The sequence below is a fragment of the Strix uralensis genome, chromosome 4 (assembly GCF_047716275.1).
Source record: "Strix uralensis isolate ZFMK-TIS-50842 chromosome 4, bStrUra1, whole genome shotgun sequence".
In the NCBI taxonomy this organism is placed as follows: Eukaryota; Metazoa; Chordata; class Aves; order Strigiformes; family Strigidae; genus Strix; species Strix uralensis.
The window spans coordinates 57,726,178-57,749,266 of NC_133975.1; the positions used below are offsets into that span (position 1 = coordinate 57,726,178).

Below are 23,089 nucleotides of genomic sequence, written 5' to 3' on the forward strand. Positions count from 1 at the left end.
GCAAGACAGAGGCAGCTAGCACCTTGAACCTTCCTGGGGGAGCAGGTTTTACTACTAGAGTGAACACTTTACATAGGAGCACTCCAGCCATTAACAGAATCTATCTTCATGCTCTACTTCATAGTGTAAGCAACATTCTTCTGATTAACATTTAGGAAGAAAATATGCCTTCTGTTTGCTAATGGAAACTGCTTCAGTATCTTTTCCTACTATACCACCATTAAAAACCTTCTGTGCTAGAGAGGAAGAAGGATGGGCTGATCGAAAAGCAATAAAAGTTCTGGATTCCTCCTCCTCATGCTGTTATTTTTAAATCGCCCTGGAAGCCGCAGGCACTACAAAGACAAAGCCTTTCTTTTTTTCCTCCACAGGAAATAATGGTTGAAAAAGTATGCAAATTCTCCAGGTAGCTAAGGCAATCCTGAGTAAATTAAACTATTCCTTTGGATGTTTAAGGAACCTCAGCCTAAATCTTAAATGTGGTGAAGGGAAAAGAGGTATGGGAAATAGCTGCATGTATCAGATTTACACAGACTTAAAATACAGGATGGCTAAGAAAAGCTGTAGCTTTCACCTAACTACGAAAGTCTGTGTGGTGGGTTCACCTTGGGTGGATGCCAGGTGCCCACCAAAGCTGCTCTATAACTCCGCATCCTCAGCTGGACAGGGTGGCACAAGGTAAGATGGAAGGCTCGTGGGTTGAGATAAGGACAGGGCGAGATCACTCATCAATTACCATCACAGGCAAAACAGACTTGACATGGGGACAATTAATTTCATTTATTACCAATCAAATCAGAGTAGGATAATGAGAAAATAAAAACTAAATCTTAAAACACCTTCTCCCACCCCTCCCTTCTTCCCAATTTCTCTACCTCCTCCCCTCCAGTGGCACAGGGGATTGTGGTCAGTTCATCACACGTTGTTTCTGCTGCTCCTTCCTCCTCACGGGGAGGACTCCTCACACGCTTCCCCTGCTCCAGCATGGGATTCCTCCCACAGGAGACAGTCCTCCATGAACTTCTCCAACATGAGTCCTTCCCATGGGCTGCAGTTCCTCACAAACTGCTCCAACATGGGTCCCCCATGGGGTCACAAGTCCTGTTGGCAAACCTGCTCCAGGGTGGGCTCCTCTCCACAGGTCCACAGGTCCTGCCAGGAGCCTGCTCTAGCACAGATCTCCATGGGGTCACAGCCTCCTTCAGGCACATTCCCCTCCTCTGGCATGCGGTCCTTCATGGGCTACAGGTGGGCATCTGCTTCACCATTAACCTCCATGGGCTGCAGGGACACAGCCTGCCTCACCATGGACTGCACCACGGGCTGCAGGGGAATCTCTGCCCCGGTGCCCACAGCACCTCCTCCCACTCCTTCTTGGACCTTGGTGTCTGCAGAGTTTTCTCTCACATATTCTCACTTCCCACTCCAGCTGCAGTTGCTGTTACACAGGAGGTTCCACACCCCACACCCCCCCCCCCCCCTTGTTAAATATGTTATCACAGAGATGCTACCACTGTTGCTGATGGGCTCAGCCTTGGCCAGTGGTGGGTCTGTCTTGGAGCCGGCTGGTATTGGCTCCATTTGACACAGGGGAAGCTTCTAGAAGCTTCTCACTGAAGCCACCCCTGTAACTCCTCACTACCAAAACCTTTCCATGCAAACCCAATACAGTCTGAGATGTTTTCCTGTTTAGAGATACTCTCCTCATCACAGAAGTGATGGAGAGAGGATTAGTAGAGCACTGATCACAGACAGAAAGACTCAAGATCCTTTTCCAGTGCTCAGCCTGAGCCAGTTCTTGAGAGCCAAACAAAACCTGGAGCAGCCAGGATGAAGAGAGGGAGCACAAGCTGTGAAGAACAGCTCAGGGGTGTGAGTGGAGAGCTGGAAGTCTTGATGCTTTAACTACCTGTCTTAATTGTAATGGTAAAGCATGAAGCGTAACCTGTATGTGGCTGGGACAGGTTTGAAGGAGTGTAACAGAATCCGGCAGGATACGTGAAATTAGCTGAAGGGAGGCTTGTGGGTGTAAGAGCCCAGTAAGGAAAAAGCCACGAACGTCTCCACAGAAGCTGCAGAGAGGCAGTCACAGCACCTACAAACCTCCTTTCTAACAGTAGCTGGGCTAAGTACAAGACCATGCTAGGGCTGGGGAAAGAGGGGGATTACATTCTGCAAAATGAAGAGACAAAGCTGATCCCACCAAAGTCTCTGGAAGCGGGAATTTAACGTATTCAGCCTGAACAATACCCACACACAGAGACAAATTCCTCTTCCTCCCCCTGGCCTCCCCTTACAGGTTCACAGTATTATTAGCAGTTAGGCAGAGCAGCCAAGATGCTGCTAGGATACAAGTTACCTTGGACACTGCTGATGTCTGGATGCAACTCTGCCCTAGCACAGCTTCTGTCTTGCAATAATCCTGGGGCATCTGCTTCATTTGCTCCTGGAACTGAGACACTAAGTAACAATGAAACACAGATAGGTAGACACAGATATGACAGTTCCCATAAACATTGTGTGGAATACATCACTCAGTGTAACAAGAAAACTTTTCCTATGCAGGGTTAAAAAAACCCATGTTTTTCATTATTCTTTATGAAAGCAAAATATAAACTCTCATTTGGACAAAGGGCTAAATATATTCAGATGTCTGAACAATCTTGTCTATTTGAAACTCTATGCTATTACAAATATTTTTGATCTATTTTAACAGCTAACATACCTCATATCACTATTTCAGACACTTGCAAATCCACAAAGGAACTAGTGTAGAGGGGTAAAAGGAAGTCTGAGTTGAAGAGAAAGGAAAAGGGTTTCTGAATACCTCTACCCCCTGCCCAAATCAACCAAACCCTTTGTCTCATGAATGCTATGGGAGGGACAGTGACATATTAGGATCCCAGTTCTGGGTTACATGGATCCTAACACTTGGTCTCCCAAGTTCCAGACCCTGGCCCTTGTGCCTTCAGACATGGTTGGCAGGCTAGCCAACCTGAAACCCAAGAAGGGAGCTTGCCGTGAGTCTTACATTAGTATGAATCTGACACACTGCAACATCAGAACTGGTGGGGTGGTCTGCAGTTTTTCTGTGTCTAATTACAACTCAAAGGATAAAACAGGTACCATAATGCAGCTGGGTAACATCTGTGTCCTAGCATTTCTTTGTGAGTTATGTTTTTGCAGCCAGGAGATTGGAATTAGCTTCCTGTAAGCTTAAGACTCTTCTAAACCTCCACCACGTCCTGGCCCTTCTCTCCAAATTGCATCTGGAAATCCAACCTTTTTTCCCAGGCTTAAACCCATCTACATACAAGCCTTGAAAGATCCAATGCCAATATCCAATTAGAAGTAGTTTTGCAACACTTGCTGGTAAATTCAAATACAGGGTCTTCCAGCGGATTTGGGAAAGCATGCATGAGCAGTGTTCCCTCTAAAATCCAAATCACTGAGGGGAAGGGGAAAGAAACCAAACTTTTAGAATATACAGAATCCATTTGCTACTTTGCGTATCATGAAAGAAGACATGCATTTGTATGTGTCTACTTCTGTTCCTAGCTCCTACAGAAATTGCTGGAAAAGGTTTTCCAACTGATTTCAAAAATCTGTAATAGACATATTTTTTAAAAAGCAACAAACAACTCCCTGCCCCACCCCTTCCTAGAAACTAGATGACAGGGCTAGAAAAGGGTTTTTATCTATCTGAAGTGTTGAACAGTGACCAACACTGTCACTAACTAGTGAAGAGATTTCTGCCTTTGCTCCTTGCTTGTATGAGGAAGCAGTAATTTTAGATAATAATCATACAGGCTATGGTAGAACAGTTCAGAGACTAGAGGCTTCATTTTCCAGGATAGGTTGGCAAACAATACTGCTCTGACAGATGCAAGGATTGTGAATTTTATAGTAATACTTAACAGCATGGAATACTTAGATAATCAGAAAACTCTTCTGTGTTTCAGGTGTGCCAGAAAGGAAGATAACTTACTGACACCTAAGACAATTCCCTTCATTTTCTTCTATTTTCCCCTCTCTCACATCAACAAAAGTGTTGTTCAATCAGATTGTGTTTTAATTAAAATATACACTGCCTACCACTTATTTTCTATTCATAATCAACAGGACAATATTAAGGTTCTCTACAGATTAAGAAAGCTTGAAAACACTGTTCTGGCTCTTCCGCTCTTTTTATGGTTTAGGGACCGTTTATCTTCTGCCAATGCTCTTTCCTCCTCCCTCAGAGAAGTATAACAGCAAAATGACCCGAGAAGTTCCCTACCAAAACAGGCCATTTAAAACTCTTGCTTTAAATAGAATATGTTGTTTAACAGTTAATTTTTGAAATTGTTTAAAAGAAAATATATTTTTTCCCCTAAGGAAATGTATAATTTGGGATAAGTTTCATTAACTCTGTACAATACAGACAACTCTGACCAGCTGAAGCATTTTTAAGTATCAGAAAATCAGGTGAAAGAAAACCAGCAATGATTTCCCAGATTAATAATAGTTTTATTAATAACATTTAAGAATGACAGTTTCAGTCAGTTCAATTTATTAAGTGTCCACATAAATCTGTGGTTTTTTTATACTCCAAAATACCCAACTTTTACAATTTCAAGTTTCAGTGCTTTGAGCTAAAGAACAGGAGCATATAATAGTGAATTCCTCCAACATATTCAATTCGTAGATTTGCAAAGTCAGAAGAAATACTAGGATTAAAGTTTGACCTCCTGTATAACCTAGGTTTTGGGCTTCCCTGATTTAACTACTGTTTCATCCAGTAACCAGGGGATTTTCTTTAAGAAAAACACCAACCCTGCTGTTTCACAGAACACAAGCAACAAAATTACCACGCAGCCATACTACTTTTTGAGTTTCTTTTGAGCAGCCTTCTTCTTGACCATTTGTAACCTCTTCATAGCATTGAGCTGAGACTCCTGAGAAGTCGGGCCTTTTAGGGAGGTCGACTGATTACCAGTATCTGCCGTGGTTTTGCTTGCGCTGCCCCCACTGTTACCCACAGTCCCACTGTTGCCATTCCCACTGGTCACCTGGCTGCTGGTGCTTGGCGCAGTACTGCTGGGACTAGGAAGACCTACTTTGCTGACATTGTCACTGCTTACCGAACGGCTAAGAGTGGTTTTCCCCAGTGTCAGAGGTGGAGGAGGTTTCAGCTGAACAGGGTTTGTGCTGTTGTTGGCAGAAGCTATTTTTGACCCTAGTCCTGTTTTGGAGGTTGCCAACCCTGACAAACCCACAGGTTTCTGGTTATTTGAAGAAGCTGCAGGTTTCCCACTGGCACTCTGTGCTGTTGATCCCAGTTTGGCAGTTGATGGATTGGCAGAGGAGGTTTTGGCTGCAAAAGCAGCCCATCCTGTAAGGCCACTGGTTGCTGAAGAGGAAACACTTGTACTGGCCGAGTTCCCCGAAATTGCTGCCGAGGTCTAAAATAAATAAAGCATTCTTATTTGTGTAACAAATAGCATCTATTTGTGTAACATCACAGCAGGAATAGATCGAGCCTCTGTTTCAGTTCTTTTCCCAGGAACACCCAGCGGACAATATTTCAACACTGGTCACTACGGTTAAAAGTATTAATGAAAAAGGAAAGGATGCCAGCTGCAGGCAACTTTTAATTTCCCAGCCACATAAAACCAGTACCGCCTTTTCTTCCCTTTCTTCTATACAGCTGGCAGGCTATCATATGGCATTGTGATCCCCCCTTAAACTCTAAAAGATGGTTTAACTGAAGTAACTACAAAAAGCCCAAATTTGTGAAGTATAGAAGAGGGAAGCAAGCCACCATCTTTTATTGTTTACTGTCATTACCTGGTGTCACTTTTTAACAAGATCACAGATGCTCAGACAAAAAATTGGACACTGAGCAAGTAAGTATTACATTTGTTACAGTCTTTTGGTCAAATTAGCAGTGTCTAAACTTCTTTTCGTTCCCTTCCCTGCTCTTGGTTCTTAGCAGCCTGTGCCATATTTAAAAAAAAAAAAAAAAAGTCACTGGACTTCTTTCCTATAGTCTTCCCATTCAGGTACTGCAAAATACAAACCTCCTGTAAACAAAGTCTTCCTTGCGGGCAAAGTGCTATATCCATTAACTGCAGTTCCCACACAAACCCTATAATCCCCAGTTTTCAGATGGGGATAATACACACACTGAATTATTAAACCAGAGTTATACCAAATGGCAGAGTCAAAACGGAAATTAAAACCCTCTATTCAAGTAATACCCCTTCTATAATATATCCAGACAGTTTCTAAACAGTAAAGATGATGGATGAAATCAGGCCTCACTCCTACAACCTGTTCAGGCACATAAATAACTCTGCTGAGGTGAAAAAAGTTATTCACAAGTGTAAGTGCCTGAGCAGTAGCCATCATATTATTCATGATGGTTTGCATCCAGGCAGAGAAATGGCAAACATAACTTTGAGCATATGAATAATCACTTTGATTCTGAGTTAAAGATGTGTTTTCCTAGGTAAGGGTCATGCTTTGATGGACTACTATGTTATTTATTACACTGCTCTGGTTTACTACCTTTGACTAACTTTTGACAATATTTATTAAATAACTTGGAGAAAAAGAAACATGAGGCAACATATATAAGAAGCAGCAGCCTCCTAAATTAGATCTCACAGTCAGCTCTAGTTTCTCTATTGTAGAATCATAAAACCACCTAGGCCGGAAAAGACCTTCAAGACCATCGAGTCCAACCATTAACCCAGCACTGTCAAGTCCACTATTACCATGAGAAGAAGCCTTCTAACTATTAAAATACGCATATGTTACTTGACCACAGAGTGCAAATCATACCTTTTACACAATTCATAGAACCATAGAATAGTTTGGGTTGGAAGCAACCTTAAAGATGATCTAGTTCCAACCCCCCCTGCCATGGGCAGGGACACCTTCCACTAGACCAGGTTGCTCAAAGCCCCGTCCAACCTGGCCTTGAACACTTCCAGGGAGGGGACAGCCACAATCTCGCTGGGCAACCTGTTCCAGTGTCTCACCACCCGCACAGTGAAGAATTTACTCCTTACTAAATCTACTCTCTTCCAGTTTAGAACCGTTACCGTCCTACCCCTACACTCCCTGATGAAGAGTCCCTCCCCATCTTTCCTGCAGGCCCCCTTGAAGTACTGGAAGGCCACTATAAGGTTTTCCCAGAGCCTTCTCTTCTCCAGGCTGAACAACCCCAACTCTCTCAGCCTGTCCTCACAGGGGAGGTGCTCCAGACCCCTGATCATCTTTGCATCCTCCTCTGGACCTGCTCGAGCAGGTCCATGTCCTTCTGATGTTGGGGACCCCAGAGCTGGACACAGTACTCCAGGTGGAGTCTCACAGGAGCAGAGAATCCCCTCCCTTGACCTGCTGGCTACACTTCTCTTGATGCAGCCCAGGATGCAATTGGCTTTCTGGGCTGCTAGTGCACATTTATTTATGAGGTTTTCTACTTGTATAAAATATCATAAAAAAAAAAAATCCATGGAAGAAATTCTGTTCTCTCCCTTGTAACACAAAAACACAGTCAAGAGTTGAATTCTTCAGGGACTTACAGTTGAATTGAGGTTTTTTTCCCCCCAGTCTGTTAGTGTTAATACAAATCAACTATGCTATGGTACTACTCAGTACACATAGCAGCATAGCAGACTATTTTCATTCATGGTTCTTGTGAGAAAAGATTGTCATTTTTTCAATTAGACCAATCTATGCAGTGAAATGTAAACTCTCACTCTGGAAAATGTAAACTACATTACCTTGACTTCTGTTCTCTTGAATGCTAGAAATGTTGGTGGGGTCTCAGGTTTTAACTTAATTTCTGGCTTCTTTACCAATGGATCCTTCACAGCTGGTGCAACTGAAACCACTGCAGGAGCTGGTTTTTGAGGTGGTTTTTGTGTCTTCTGAGCCTGTGCAAGTGGCAGGAAAAAAACACCCCAAATTAGTTCTGGGCCTAACATTGACTGTTTTGACTTAAAAAAAGCATGAGCATTATCAGATTGCAATCTAGCCTTTACAATTTCAAGCTGAACGGTGTCTCTGAAATATGGTAATAGGGGATGTGGAGGTAGTTCTGAGTATGGTACTGGGGACAGAGTCCAGCCCAAAAGCATACTGAATAGAACTTGCTATTTCAGTGTGGAAAGAATGGCAGTGTTGATGCTTTGGGAACAGAAAAGCACTGGGCCTTCGCAGAAATAAGGTAAAGACAGGTGAACTTGAAGACAGGAACCGAATCCAGCAGTACTGGGATGCAGGCTGCAAAAGCCTGCTAAGAAGTGGCAGGTAAAATGGTGGAATTTACGCCAAACAAAAAAAGGAAAGGATTCTGAAGGCAAATGCTGAATGGCTGCAATGGCTATCCTGTGCAGTAACTGACCTCAAGCAAACATTCCTCTCAGTTCAAAGGCCTGATGATCATCAGAATAATCAGGCCTTGTAAGATCTTAGATTGCCTTCTTTCCCTGTTTCTTAGTAGAGCCATTTCAACAGGTAACAATTTGCTAAGTTACCACAGAACAGTTCCAAAAGAGAACACATTTCTTGCTGTATGAAAGGGTTTGATTTTAAAATGTCAGAACTAAAGTCATGAGAACTAATGGTTAATGTTTCATGCACCCAAAGATGCTTTCTCATTCTGATGTTTGTTTCTTATAATAAGATGAGTGGGATTCCTATGAGATCAGGAGTAATTAGTTTGTTTAGTCCAGAAATTAACACGCAGATCAATCAAAATAAAGGGATATTTTCCTGGAATGTGCTACCCTCAGCTTATTATCAAGCCTGAGAACACTGAATACTTGAGATCTGGACTGAAATTTGCAGTCTTGTCTTACAGGAAAACAACCATTCCAAAGCTAAGAAGAAAATTAAAACTGTAGGGCTATTTGGTAAACATGTAATAAAAACTGAGTATCACCTGGAATAAAAAAAGTTTTCAACTGCTGCTTACCAAGTAGAAAATAATCCTATTTCATTCTTCTTCACTTCTGCTTTTTAAAAAGCTTTGTTTAAGCACATTACAGAAATCTCTTTGAGATGCTACGTTAAAAAACACAGCTGCAGCAAGGGAAGCACTGCTGAGAAAAATGGTTCTCCAACATGCTTCCAAAGATTTCTGAAACCCATAAAATACTCTCACGTATTAGAAATAGCCTGCAGTATTCAAATAGTGCTCATATGAGACAAAAAACTGACTCTTACCATTCTCTTCATCTGCCTGGTACAGCGGGCACAATACCATACAAGTCGAGGATCATTCACTTCCTTGTCTGTCACCTGAGGTTTATGGCAATCCTGGTGGTAAAGATTATGGCACTCCTGACACTCCACTAGCTGATTCCCAGAAATAACTGTCATTTGCCTGCAAAGCAAATAGTTAAGAACAGATTATAGGAGAAAGCACTTAAAGGATTACCCAATTGTTGCCAATTTTGCAAGGTTTAAGGTAAAAACTAACAATATTTTTGCTTTCACATACATTTTCTACCTGTGGCAAATGAAATGTATTTCTCTTCTTCCTGTGGGAGTTCTTCCTAACAGATATTTTAGAAATTTTGTATTTTCAAAGGTAATTTCTTTCAAAAAAATCTAAAACTTCTATACTGTTAAACATGTGTACATGACACTTTTGATTTTCCTGTTTGATTTTTATATTAGAAATGTCTCACCTGCTTTACTCCACCTGGGCATTTTATGCATACCTCACTGTATACCAATAAGACTTCCTCATTATATTAGCATATGAAGGCCTGGTCTACATTTGGATAATTTTGCTGTAAACTGTAGAACAATATAGTTCAAGAACAAATAATATCTCAGTGACAAGCCTGTAAGAGTGCTTTCTGCTACAGGATTTAAAAGCATCATCACTGAAGCTGTATACTACTTTAAAGATGCTTTATTAGCCATCCTTTTGGCCCCTACTACACAAACAGACACTTGGAATTCGAGATAATACCAGAATCATGGAAAGATGGAACAGAAAGGATTAACTGTGCAGTCCTGCCTTGAAGCAAACATGTAAGCTGGTGAGGAGGACTTAATTTTGCATGGGCCTCTGGTGAAAGTAATCACGCTGTATAAATGACAAATTAGTGATCTACGCATGACTAGGAGTATGTCTGTGAATTAGCCAAATACCATTTTCCTAATGATTTCTTCTTTCAGATGACAAATCAAGCTATTTAATTGCTAAGCTGCTTTTGCTCATATCCCTGAGGAGCAGGTACCCAGGTAACCATGGAAACTCTATTTGTAGATGGGTGGGGAAAGGTAATCCCTTATTTCTTTATATAACAGGAAAATGATGTCTGAAGGTATTGTCCATATGGATACTAGAATATTTTCTAAGAAATATTTCTTTTTAAATGGGTTATTTAAAACCAGAGGGAGAAGTCTTTCTGAAATTCCAGGACCCATTACTTTAGATGCAGGATATTTCAAAAGCTGTTTTATTTGTTTGTTATTCCTAAATAAACTGGGTCAGAACAAAGCAGTGACGTTTCAACACCATGTCTACCTTATTTTAAAATTGCAAAGAACAATCCCAGACCGATTAAAAAACCATGAACTCTTCATGCCCAGAAACAAGTTAAACCGGAGTTATTTTTAAATGGTATGATAATTGAGAAATAAACCTAATGATTTTCACCTTCAGAAACCAACCAAACAGAAAAGTATTAATAAAAATAAGGTTGTTCTTTCAAAACCAGGCTTTTTAGAAGACTTTTTTTTCCATTTTTTTGAGAGACAGAGTTCACTATCATCTGCAAAATGCATGTAGTATTTCTTCTTCTTCTAACTGAGAAGCCTTGTTTTTCTGAGATCTGCAGGTATTGCAGAGAGTGAAGTTATTTTAATACTTCCTCTCTCCTTGACTAACTCGGTATAAAGGAACAAGAAGAAACACACCACAGGCATCAACATTTGATACTCCTAGTCACTATGAAAATACATTTGACACTTAGCAGATCTTGAAGAAACATTTAATGTCTCTGCTTTAGTTTTTACATCTATAAAAAAAGGAATAGTTAATATTCCAATGATCTTTTGCATTTGTGAACCTACAGCTGGGTTCTTGTTAACTTGTCTTCTTAAGCAATATAAGTATAAACCCTGTGGCTATGAACCCCACCTACTCTGCAATTGGACATGATTTTTTCATTCACAGTTGACTGAATAATTGAGTTATTAAAAGATGTCATTTTCTACATAATATTCATACTGGATTTATTTTACAGATTATCCAGTGCTTTTATATTTCATATGTACTGGGATGTTATTATTTCAGCTCAATACGGCCAACCCCAAAAAGGGCCCACATGTTGAAAACTGAGCAGTAAACTGTGGAATACTGTCTTAACCAACATGTTGGATTCAGAAAGTTTGAAGCACAAGCACTCTGAAAAACGTCCTGTCCAGCGTGAGCTGGAGATCAAAAACCACATGACATCAGTTCCAGCAGGTTTCATGCAAAATGAAAATAAATCCTGAACATTGGGTGACTGTTGCCATCCCCTCTCTAATGGGTTGTTTCTTTCCCTGCTGTGTTTCTCCCTCCCTCTGGCATCAGCTTAATGAGAGCTATTTTAGTTAGCCAGGATAGATGCACTTTTTGCAAGAGCCCTATGAAACTGTAACCACGATTAGCTAGAAGCAACGCCTTCAGCAGCCAGGTTAAACGTTGATTGTGGAACAGCTAATGGAACCACATACCTGGCCTATGTTTTTCAAAGCAAAGTCTTGGCCATGCTAGGCACAGCAGCTGTATTTTCTTTCTTTAGTTTGCAGGCATTTCTCATTATGCCTGTATGTGTTTTCCTTTGCCAGGGAAGATGTAGAATTAATAATCCACAGGAGCTCAAGACTGTCTAAACAAAACTTTTCCTGCCAAATAAGTTAATACCATACTCTTAGTAGTAGATTTTAACATACTCCTGAACAGGGCTTCGTTCCTTTAGGAGAGAGCAAAAGTGGAATTTGCAGGAAGAAAGATAAAATTGAAATATTTATTTCATACTTCAAATGTTTTAACTGTCTTTCCTTTTCCGATGTCTATAATAAGAAATTAAACATTTGTGCCAACACATGGGAATAATGTGACTTGAAATCTCATCAGTCCACAATTGATTAACAGTATAATTGGCTGTAACAATAGAAATTTATCCTCCATGGACTGGAGACACCTCCTTATCTGCACAACAGGAATGACCACAGAAATGACTGAAGAACAAAATTATAAAGCACAGTTTCCCAACTGACTTAAGCTGAGATAAAATACATACTGCTACCAAAAGGCCAGTCCCACTTTCCTCTCTGCCCTGGGTCTACATTCCTGCATCCACACGTGTGCCAGCATAAGCATTCACACTCACTAAGCTGACTAAGACCTTACCCTACTGGAAAACCCAAGTGGACAGCTGATCCAGAAGCTGATGCAGCTGATCAAACATGTGTGGGCAATACACCCCCTGAACAGGACAGGGGAGGAGGCACAATTGGGAGAGCCAAACTGTTCCTTTTGGCAGCAGTGGGGACTTACAAGGATATAAATCATCTGTGAAACCAAATCCCGATTTGAGTGATTTGATCCCAGGATGGATATTCAAAAGCATATTTTATACATCTGTTAACATGAAACGTATTGTTAGCAGAACATTACTAAGATCCAATTTTAGAGCCCTTACTGAAAAGTAAAGAGAACCTGTCTTGACTGCAAGATATATTTACACTGTTAACTGTGTAAACTAATGTCAAATGATTATGAAAAGAGAAGCAACACATAGAGATCTCATAATAATGCAACTTAAAAGTGTTTTCAGAAGAGAACTGATTTTTTAAAAATGCTTATCATTAGCCATTAATATTTTAACTTGTTTTCTAATAATTAAAAGTCAGTATTTGTCATGATAGGATTTGCATTGGGATCATGTCTTGGTTTATTATTTTTCACTTGTCCTTTCCTGAAGATGAAAAGTTGGTTTTCACATTAAAGGTTCCATTTTCAAGAAACCATTCTTATTCATGAAGGATGCTTAAATGTATTATTAATTTTAGATATTTGCTTAAGTGATTTCCAGAATAAAGTTATAGAAAACATCAACTCAATTCTACACAATAAAAAAAAAAAAAGGTAACCACACAATTGCAATGAAGCAATGTTGACTTACCTGCAAACAACACAGGCTAATCCCATTTCCATAGCAAAGTCATCAGCACTGGTTTCCTCAAAGCTAGATAAATCAGGCATGGATAAATCCTTGCTTGTCTGAACTGTAATAGGAGAGGAACGAGCCTCTTGCTTCTCTAGTCTGGGCTTCTTTGGTGTATCAGCTCCTTCAGTGGTATCCCCTTTTATCTGTTACACACACACAGAATGTGAAAATGCAAAAAGCTAATGGTTATTATTAAAATGAGAAGATGACTGGAACAATTAGGTTAGCAGTATAAGAAGGTGTACTTTACACAGCATACAGACAACATATTTTCCTTCGATACATATTTTCTTCAGAATATTTATGAACTAGAAGCTCAAATCCACTTTTTGTACTTCACCTCAAAATCCTTGAAAAAGCTTTGGGAATCCCACATTTCAGCTTGCTACATTTTAGTAACCTCTTATTATCAGGATATTTAAAACATAGAATCACAGAACGGTTTAGCTTGGAAGGGACCTTTAAAGGTCTAGTCCAACCCCCCTGGAAGGAGCAGAGAAAACATTCACAGAATAATTATAACAAGACTTTTGTTGGATTGCCTAAATGGCAACATGCTGGATAAGGCAGCTCACAGGCTATGCACCATTAGATGAGTTGACTTACATAGGTTAAGGAGAGCTTTTGTCTAAAACATCTTCAAGTTTATTAACCAAGTTATTTCATTAGAGAACAGAAGTTACTTACTTTATCGGCAGATCTCTTTTCTGTTTCTTTTTTCACCTTTTCTGATGCAGAGGGCTTGCCATTGTTGTTGCCAGAAGGCAAATTAGAAGAAGCTTTAGGCTCTTGCTTACTGGAAATAGGTTTGGTAACAGATACTTTTGGTTGCTCTGTTTCCTGAAAACAGAAACAAAAAATGAAGGCAAACCCTACACTTGAGTTACTTCCTAGTTTGCAACTAGTTAGATAACAGAATAGGCAAACAACATGTCATACAACATTGATCATGCATATATATACACACACACACTTTCTTTTTAAAAACATTTCTTAAATATTTTCATATCACATCAACAAATTAATGTATTTAAGCTGCAGTCAACTATTAAAATCTTCCCTGATCACTCATCTTCCAGAGGAAAAGGTGCTCCTTTTCCAAAGACAGATCCTCTTTGGAACATTAATTAAAAAGGAAAACTTTTCTGCTTTTAAAATCAAAGAGATAAAGAACACAAATTTTCAGATAGTTCTGAGGACAAAATTCAATATAAGCTGAAAACATAAGTTGACATCTGATGTCACCACACATCAATATTTCATTCCCTCATGGAGAAAAATATTGACCTCCACTTAATCTCAGTCCATATTCATCTATCAGATTAATAAATTTACATCTCAACAGAAATCAATAGCTCTTATTAATGTCACATTAGTGTCAGCAATGGATAATAACCAAGTGAATCTGTGAATGAGTGATTAATCACACCAATTGCATGAACAAGGTACCACCCCCCGCTTGGTAAGAAGGGAGTAATTCTCTACTGTATACTGGGATGGGTCCTGAGCTTCAGCCCCCCTCAAGCTTGCTAACTTCCTGTTGCATCCAGAGTCAGAAATGGATTTCCTCATTTGCCCAGCTGTGGTAATCCTGTGCTCCTTACTCTGTTCGTGGACTTCATGGTCAACTACAAATTAATCCTGCTGCCCGAGAATGCAAGGAAAGGAATTTTTTCACCTTCTTCCATTTTTGAGCTTTGCAGTCCAGCTGAGACACACTGGAGACACACTGAAAAGAGGAGAACAAAAGATTTCTTCCTCTGGCATGAGCCTCAATCTCACCTGAGGGCAGGTGACTCCCAGCCAAACCATTATTAGAATTGGCTTGCCTCTTTGTACTATTATTCAGCTCCCTGCCTCCTCTTTAAACCAACGCTTCTTTGAGCTCTGACATAGTGAGCACCTGAGAGTTTTGAGACCTGTGTTAGAGGGAGCTGCAGTTTAGGTTTCAGGGAGTTAACAATTTGAATATAAAGGAGTTAGACCACACAGTACTAGCACGATGTATGCTGTAGTGGTAATAGTGCCTTTTAGTTATTCAGAATCACGTACACGTAGAAGTGAAATATTACTAACGTATCAGCATACAGACCATCATTAGAATATACCAGGGTGACTTCTAGGCATCCTAGGGGAGAACACTACCTCATTATCCATATGGCAATATGTAGCAATATCAGGATGTCCCCGCTTGGTTATTTCCATAGACTAATCTCAGATTCAAATATTCTCTCTAGCAGGTGTTTAGTGATTTTCAGTAGATGAAAAATAATGTTTGTCCACTGGATGGCAATGGTTTCAGCCTGCAAATCATTTCTGCTTTGAACCATTTGGTGGTTTTCATTCTCATATGACTTCAGCAACAGTTTCAAGAAAAGAGATCCAGCTTTATCAGTAAATAGCTCGTTTTGTTTCATATTTATCTGCGGCAAAAACAATCTGCATTTTAAAGACATTTTAGTTTTGATTGTAACTGAGGAAATATGTAATTTTTGGGTTCACCTTAGATAGAGTGTATGATAGCTTACGAATGAAAGTGCCAAAACCGATATAAAAGTGAATACAAAAAGTACTATTACAAAATCATGACACTTGCAATATAGTGTGGAATATCTCTTTCACAGGTCTTGGTAAACCAACAAGGTAAATAGATTTTTTTTTTCCCATTAACTTCAACTGAGCGAACAGATTGCATAAAAGGGGAATGATGAACGTTCCATAATTAGTTTTTCTTTTTCCTCAGTTTCTGATACTCTTAACTTTTCAGCTATAAAAGCGAACTAGGAATAGCAGGAGTTTTAAAAAGGCATACACAAATGTCCTGTGCTCTCTAATACCAGTACCTTCTGAGACGGACGATAGCTTGAGTCAGTTCCTCTGGCCAAAGACTCATCAAGAAGCGCTTTCAGCTTTTCAGCAGAGTCCTTACTCTTTGAATGCAAGAAGCCCAGGGCTTTCAGAAAAATAGGATCAAGTTCCAAGTTCACTGTAGCAGCCATTGGGGTGGCCCTGGAGGAGGGGAAAAAAAAAAAAGGAAAACCAACGACAGCTTTATTCATATGGAGCATAATTCAAACAGCATGTGGCTAACTATCTCACAGAAGATTTTTTTTTTTTGTGTGGAATGAAATTATATTAAATCACAGCAAAGATGATATGTAAATTAATTATCATCATTAGAAGATGACTGATTGTGAACCTCAGAGCTGCAGAACTTGAATTTGGCTTTACATCAGAAGTGATGTCAAATTCATTATTTGGCATATCTGATGTTCAGTAACTGAACTCATCATACTTACACAAATGGAACAAATATTTCATATTCTTGATATTCCGTACATACAGAATATTGAAAAGTATGCAAAATAAGTATAAACTTCAAGAAAAGCAATTACCACCCTTCTCCTTAACATTATTTGCACATACAGTGATTTCTATCTCATTGCTCATTTCAGAATAGCAAAGAAAAATCTTACTTGCAGAAAAAATAACTTGAAACTTCTGAAAAGAACAACTCATTGTAACATACAATATAAGAGATACAAACCAGCTAGTATATGATTTTATATATATATTAAAAGTCTGAAAAAATATATGGTACATTTTTAAATTTAGCTGAAACAGTGAGAAAATTTATAATTCAGATTGTGATTTATCCAAGTCCTCTTGTGACAGCCTAGGTTTTCATGTTGAGTAATGACTATCTAGAGCTCCAAGATGACACAGTCAATGTAAATGGAATAAAGTGAGGAAAAGTTTAGAACAAATTTAAAAAAAAAAAAAAGTTTGCCTCACAGCAATACACTCCTGCACTCTGGAGCCTCCTCTATTAATTTCTTCAACAAAAGCTCTAAGGAACTTCATTTACATCAGAAATTGTCCCAACAAGGATACACAGCTCTCTAACTTAATCAGTAATTAACAACTAATCATTTAAGAAGGGTAGGGAAGTTTCCTGCTCTTTTTCAAAATGAATGAGAAGTGGTATGGCTAATAATCCCTTCAAATCTCATTTAAAACACATCAGGCCTTTTTTTTTATTTTTTATACAGTAATCTAGAAGACATTCTTGAAAAGGCTTTCATCAGTTCTGCTCAAAAGCACTGCCTGGACAGCTTTTTCAGCTGGAGCTTCCAAGGTTTTGTCTGATGAATTCCTTTTGATATTCAAGGCAGTGAACTTTTACCTCTCTGGCCAAAACACCAGCAGTGGCAGCCTGCTCCCTCAATACTTGCCTAGAAGTCTCCAGGAACCTTTATCTCATGCTGAGCTTTCACGAGACACCAGAGAATCGCTTGACTGAGATCATCAAGGAGTTTGACATACAGTAGACTTCATAGGGATTTTATCAATGGACCCAGCAGAGAGTTAAGAATACTCTTCAAGAGCCTCTTCTCTCTTCCTTAATCTTTGCTACTTGTCAAATCATTTTCTGGTGGCCACAGAACTTCTGCTAGTAAGTACTACACACCAGTTACTCTGCTTTTTCACTGATCAGAGACTGCTGTGCAAGCCCCATCCAGACAATTCAGTCCGTCTCTGATGTTTACAAAAAGTGAATTCAATGTGTGTGGAAAGCACGTACACTCTTTTTTTATGCATCTACCTCTGATAAATTTTCAGGATGCTCCTGAGTTTTGTGGGTAGGTTATCTCTTCTATTTCTTTGTTCTGTGAATATGCCTTCCAATTTCAGTACCATACAAACTTAAATTAGGACTCTGCTAAACCCTCTGTTGAATGAAAACAGTAGAATTAAAACAGTAATTTCAGAAATTTGGAATAATTCCCTGTTAAAAAAAATCCTTTAAGTTCTTTTCCAAGGCTTCTTCTAGGAATATATACTTGTGTACGTAAGGAACAGGTAGCCTCAACAGTCATTAGCAGCCAATTGAGGATGCCTGTAGTATTTAGAGAACAAGTGTAAGCATAATAATTCCGTTTTCATCTTTCTGAAGGTAACACTTCCCAGAGTTATTTCTAGCTCTAGCATTTTAAACGACATCTACTGTAAAGGATCTGTTAAAATCCAAATTTCAAAAGAGTTCTCTGCATCTATTCTTTTATTTGTGTATGAAATTGCAGCAATTATTTCTCTGTTCTCAAGGGAAAGTTATAATGTCATAGGCTACTGCAGTTATAACTTAACATATCACATGAAATTTCTCATGAGAAGAGAAGCAATTGGGCTTATTAAACAGTTCAGCTATGCTCAGTTTAGGCACATTTTAAAATTAAAAAAAAAATCTATTTGTAAGTTAAAGAAGGTAAGTATATTTAACAGAAAGATGAACACATCAATAGTTGTCTCAAAACCAGCATCATCTGGAAAAAGTAAATTGATAAATATACTCTCCTTACTGGACCACAATAACCCAACTGTTAAACAGGCTAACACCAGTAACTGGCCTGGTCCAAAAGACAAATTATTGCTTTTGGCAGTGGCTTTTTCCACGGGTTTACAGATCAGAACAGCGGTTTGATACTTATAAATTTAAGATCCAATTACATTCATTCATCCATGTTTTCATTCATACACTGCCCCTCTGGTGGTGAAGTCGGCATATAGCAACTTGATAGCCTTGGAGCAAGAATAGTACAGTGTTTTAATGATGATGCCGTAGGTTATTCTGCCCAAGAGCACTCCTTGACTTTCTGGTTGAAGTGGAATCTTGGTACAGAAAATAATTCAAACACCGTTTAGGAAAAAAAAATAGGAAAAAAGTGCGTATGACACTGTCTTTTGTGTGGCAGTTTGACAAGGCAGCTCTGAGATTAGAGGGCTGTGTTATAAAGGAACTCGGAGAAAAACTGGTTCTGCACAAGGCAGTAGTAATTGGAGGCAACATGCAGGCAACTCATGGAGTAGGGACAAGCGCGCCCTGTTGCAACTAAGCATTGAACCGTTAGTCCAGCCCTAAAAGCACCTTTCTCAGCTCCAGTCTGTTTGACACGTCTTCACTATTGTGTAAGAACTGTTTGATGATGAACAGACAAGACCAAATATAAGGTAGCAAAACTCTCTGAAGTATCTGAGACAATACTAAAAATCCTACAACAGACAATCCCGGAGTAACTTCCCAATGCAGACTACTCTAAGTGGTTTAAATCTCTGTGGGGAAAAAAAAATGTTAATTATTGGGTTGTTATTCTTAAAACATCTAAGAACTTTTTGAGTCTCTCATTTCTTGAGCATACTATTGTCTTCTGCTAAATACACACAAGCTTAATTGAGCACTATACTGAACATGTGGTCTTCCAATTTAATAGACTCACTAGATTTCCAGGGTGCAAGAGCCCCTCTCTCTTCATTTATTTGCCAGCTATTATTTTTCATGCCTACACATATATTGTCTTACTCATCATCACTTTCAGTTAAATGGATCTACTTACATTACATTTTCAGATATGGTCATATTTTCATCCACCTGTTTCTGAACTCCTTTTTCTATTATTTTCTGAGACAGGCATACAATTGAAGATATTTTTCCAAGAAAGTGCACAACTTCAATTCCTACTGCAATGCTATTATCAAACCCGTTCTTTACAAACTCAGCAATACTTTTACTTTCCACTGACACCCATTATTAAAAGGACTTTCATTTACATATCGTCTTCAGCTACCTTCAACATCTGTAGCAGTTAACTTAAAAACCCAGTAACATGAATCAATAGCACAAAATTCCAATACACTGCACTGTGTTCATCAATACTTGATTTCACTTACCACCATAATATCAATTCACCCTTTTTTTTTTCCCCCTTTGGATTCTTCTGTTTCTCAGGATCTTCTCTACTCCTGACTAATCTAGTAACTGTGACAGTGGCAGATTTCGCTTACTTACCAATAATGCCTTCTCCAGATCACTTTCAGATTTAATCTAAGTCTTAAAGTAGATAAGGAAAATCTTGAAAGTAGGAAAAACTGAACTTCTATTTTCAGTTTTTGTTTTAGTATCTTAATAGGACTTGATCTATGACAACATAATTTCTCAGTTATCTCCCATGAGAGATATTTAAAAACTCACAGACTTTATTAGTCCAGACAATCGGATTAATCAGAACCATTGTATTAATCAGTTCTTATTTATTTGACATCTTCTCCAAAGAATTTTAGAAGACTGGAGTAAAATCTTCTGCTATGGAGTTACTAGTACCAGTATCCTTCATTTTACATTCTATTCTACAGCATATTTTGTACTATTCTTTTAAAATAAGATTTCAATATGACCATAATCTGTTTACCCAAAATTTATAAGACGACACTATTGCCCTATACTTGCTGTTCTCTACTCCTCACAAACAGTACATTGTTTACGAATCACAGAATCATTCAGTTTGGAAGGGACCCCAAGTGGTCACCCTGTGCAACCTCCTGCTCAAAGCAAAGTCAACACTGAATTCACGCCAGTGTGCCTAGGCCTTTGTCCAGTTGGATCTTGAAAAACCTCCAAACACAGGAATGTGACAAACCTTCTGGGCAACCAGTCCCAATGCCCAACTGCCCTCATTTCCTTACTTTGAATTGGAAGTTCTAACTTGTGCTGTCTCTCATTTTTCTGCAGTGCACCCAAGTAGAAAGACTGGCTCTATCTTTTCAATAGTCTCCTCTTAAGTATATAAAGGCTTCCATTAGGTCACCCTGAGCCCACGGCAGATGACATCCAACACTCTCCCTTCATCTTCAGATCTAGTTATTTTGTCCCAGAGGACAATCCAGCTGGTCAGGCATGATTTATCCTTGGTAGATCCCAAGCTGGTTATCCCCAGTCACCACCTGCACTTTCTTATGCCTGCAAATGGCTTCCTCCATGACCTTTCCACAGGTGGAGGGAGCAAAGCTGACCAGCCTGTAGTTCTCCAGATTGTCCTTCTTGCACTTTTTGAAGATGAATGTAAGATTTGCCTTTCTCCAGTCTTTGGGGATCTCCCCCAGTCTCATGGCCTTTCAAAGATGACAAAGAGTAGCTCTGTGAAGACACTGTCAGCCCTCAGCACCCTTGAATGCAGTCTACCTGGGCCCATGGACTTGGTGGGTAAATCCCTGCTTCAATCCTCTTCCACAACTTGCAGTTCCTCCTCTCCTTGAACCCTACCTTGTGACTAAAGGCCTGGGAGACCTTATTGGTGAAGTCTGCTGCAAAAAAGGCATCAACTGTCTCACCCTTATCTGTGTCTGCTGTCACCTAAACACTTGTCCCACTGAGCAGCAGCAGAGTATTTTCCTTGTGAATCCTTTCCCTGATAAGCAGCAGCTTGTTCTGTTGATATTGCTTGCTAGTTTCAAAACTAGCTTAGCTTTGACTTTCCTAACACCATTGCTACATGCCTGGGCAATATTTCTACATTCCTCCTTTGTAGCTTTTATCTCCACTTCCACCTCCTGTATATGTCCTTTTTGCATTGGAGTTCCCTGCTTAATCAAGCCCTTTTCCTGTTACATCTGCCTTACCTTTCTACAAAATGTTTCTGTTCTCATGAATAACTGTGTTGCTACAAAAATCAGTTTTATAAAAAACATTTAGTCAACTAAACGAGATAATCATACCTACGCAATTGAGATTTGCTAATCTCTGCCACCACCAAGCTTCGATATTCTGCAAAAACGGACCTGAAGATGCTGTTTAAACAAATGTCATTGCTCATTAATTTAAGTCGCAAATTTATTACGTTTCCATTATCGTTTTCACCTTTCTCTAATTCAATGACTGCAGAAATTTATAAGGTTTACAAATTCCCTAGATTATCATCCTCCTGGGTGATTTCTTAGTGGAAGAAGCAACTGAATTTGTGAATTAGTTACACCAAAGCTACGACCCAATCCTTTGCAACATACTTGCTGCAAACTCCTCCCTGACATTTCCTTTAAGAATGAAGGAAAAGCCTCTCATCTAAAAGTCACTCTTTAAAATGCTTAAAAGAATAAAAAAACCGCTATCTTTTAATAAAAAATTCTCCTATGCTACGGTTGAAACTTATATACCCCGTACTGCAGATACACCACCTCTATTTGCTCGGTCCCTTTCTTCCCAATCGCTGTCCCCACGGGCGGGCCAGTGCCGCCTTCATTCCGCAGCCAGCCCCTAGCACAGCGGAGGAGCTGACCTCCCGTTTCACTGCGGCGCCAGCAACCGAGCCCGCTCAGGCCCAAGTCAGGCACCGGGACCCGGCACCTCCCGCTCGAGAGCGGCCTGGGCAGCTCCGCACGGCCCCGGGCCCCGGGGTGGAAACCACCCACCAGACGCGCCGCCCCGGGGCAGAGCAGCGCGACGGGCTCCCGCCCCGGCGGAGCCCCAGACGGCTGCGGGGACCCTCCCGCGCCCGTTACCGCCCTAGCCCGATTTCCTCAAGACCGCAGCAGCGGGCCGCAGCACTAGGGGGTACCGTCCCTCCAGACACAGGCAGAAAGGACGCCAGCACCCACAGGGCCAACACGGCCACCTCCGCTCCGCTCCGCTGCCCTGACGGCTCCACCCAGGCCCTCCCCGCGCCACAGGGAGACTGAACGCTCGCCCCGCCCCGGGACCGGCGGTAGCAGCTGCCGAGTGAGGGTGAGTGTGAGTGGCCCCCCTCTTCCTCCCCCCCAAACCCCCTCCTTCCAGGTCCCGGCGAAGTCACGTCTGCCCCCGCGGAGCCGCCCGCCGCGCTCTTACCGAAGAGGAGGAGGAGGATGCGCGGGGACCACTGCCGCCGCTCTCTGCCCGGAGCCGCGTCCGCCGCCGCGCCGGTCCCCCGGCGCAACCAGAGCCTGGAGACAGCGGTTCCGGGGGCGCGCTCCGCGCGGGCGGGCGGCAGTGGGAAGCGAGCGGGGCGGGGCCCGGCGGGGCGCGCGCAGGAAGGGGCGGAGCCGGGGCG

The 23,089-nt window shown here is 40.6% G+C and overlaps 2 protein-coding genes across 6 annotated transcripts in view; one reads left to right on the forward strand and one right to left on the reverse strand.

The window, feature by feature from the left end:
- Positions 1–4,488: 4,488 nt before the first annotated feature.
- INTS12 (integrator complex subunit 12) lies at positions 4,489–23,039 on the reverse strand. 5 transcript variants are annotated; one of them, XM_074866868.1, is made up of 8 exons: positions 22,888–23,039; positions 21,783–21,854; positions 16,079–16,244; positions 13,923–14,075; positions 13,191–13,378; positions 9,223–9,382; positions 7,776–7,928; positions 4,489–5,444 (listed from the first exon to the last, which is right to left on the reverse strand). In XM_074866868.1, the coding sequence occupies exons 3-8, from the start codon at positions 16,232–16,234 to the stop codon at positions 4,863–4,865; spliced, it is 1,392 nt and encodes a 463-aa protein (XP_074722969.1). In that variant the 5' UTR covers positions 16,235–16,244; positions 21,783–21,854; positions 22,888–23,039; the 3' UTR covers positions 4,489–4,862. The 5 variants fall into 5 exon arrangements, with proteins under 5 accessions (XP_074722969.1, XP_074722968.1, XP_074722970.1 ...); XM_074866867.1 differs by lacking the exon at positions 21,783–21,854 and having other exon boundaries at positions 22,888–23,038; XM_074866869.1 differs by lacking the exons at positions 21,783–21,854; positions 22,888–23,039 and adding an exon at positions 22,239–22,493.
- Positions 22,707–23,089, forward strand: part of GSTCD (glutathione S-transferase C-terminal domain containing) — a 77,635-nt gene continuing 77,252 nt past the window's right edge. The window contains exon 1 of the mRNA XM_074866863.1: positions 22,707–22,785. The gene's annotated coding sequence lies outside the window, so the exon portion shown is untranslated. The remainder of the gene's footprint in view (positions 22,786–23,089) is intronic.

Coding starts and splice junctions, on each gene's coding strand:
- INTS12 (XM_074866866.1), bottom strand. CDS start 21,880: ATGAGCAATGACATTTGTTTAAACAGCATCTTCAGGTCCGTTTTTGCA. Junction 9,383..13,190: donor TTAGCCTGTGTTGTTTGCAG/GTAAGTCAACAT, acceptor TTTGCTTTGCAG/GCAAATGACAGTTATTTCTG. Junction 5,445..7,775: donor TCAAGAGAACAGAAGTCAAG/GTAATGTAGTTT, acceptor TATTTATTTTAG/ACCTCGGCAGCAATTTCGGG.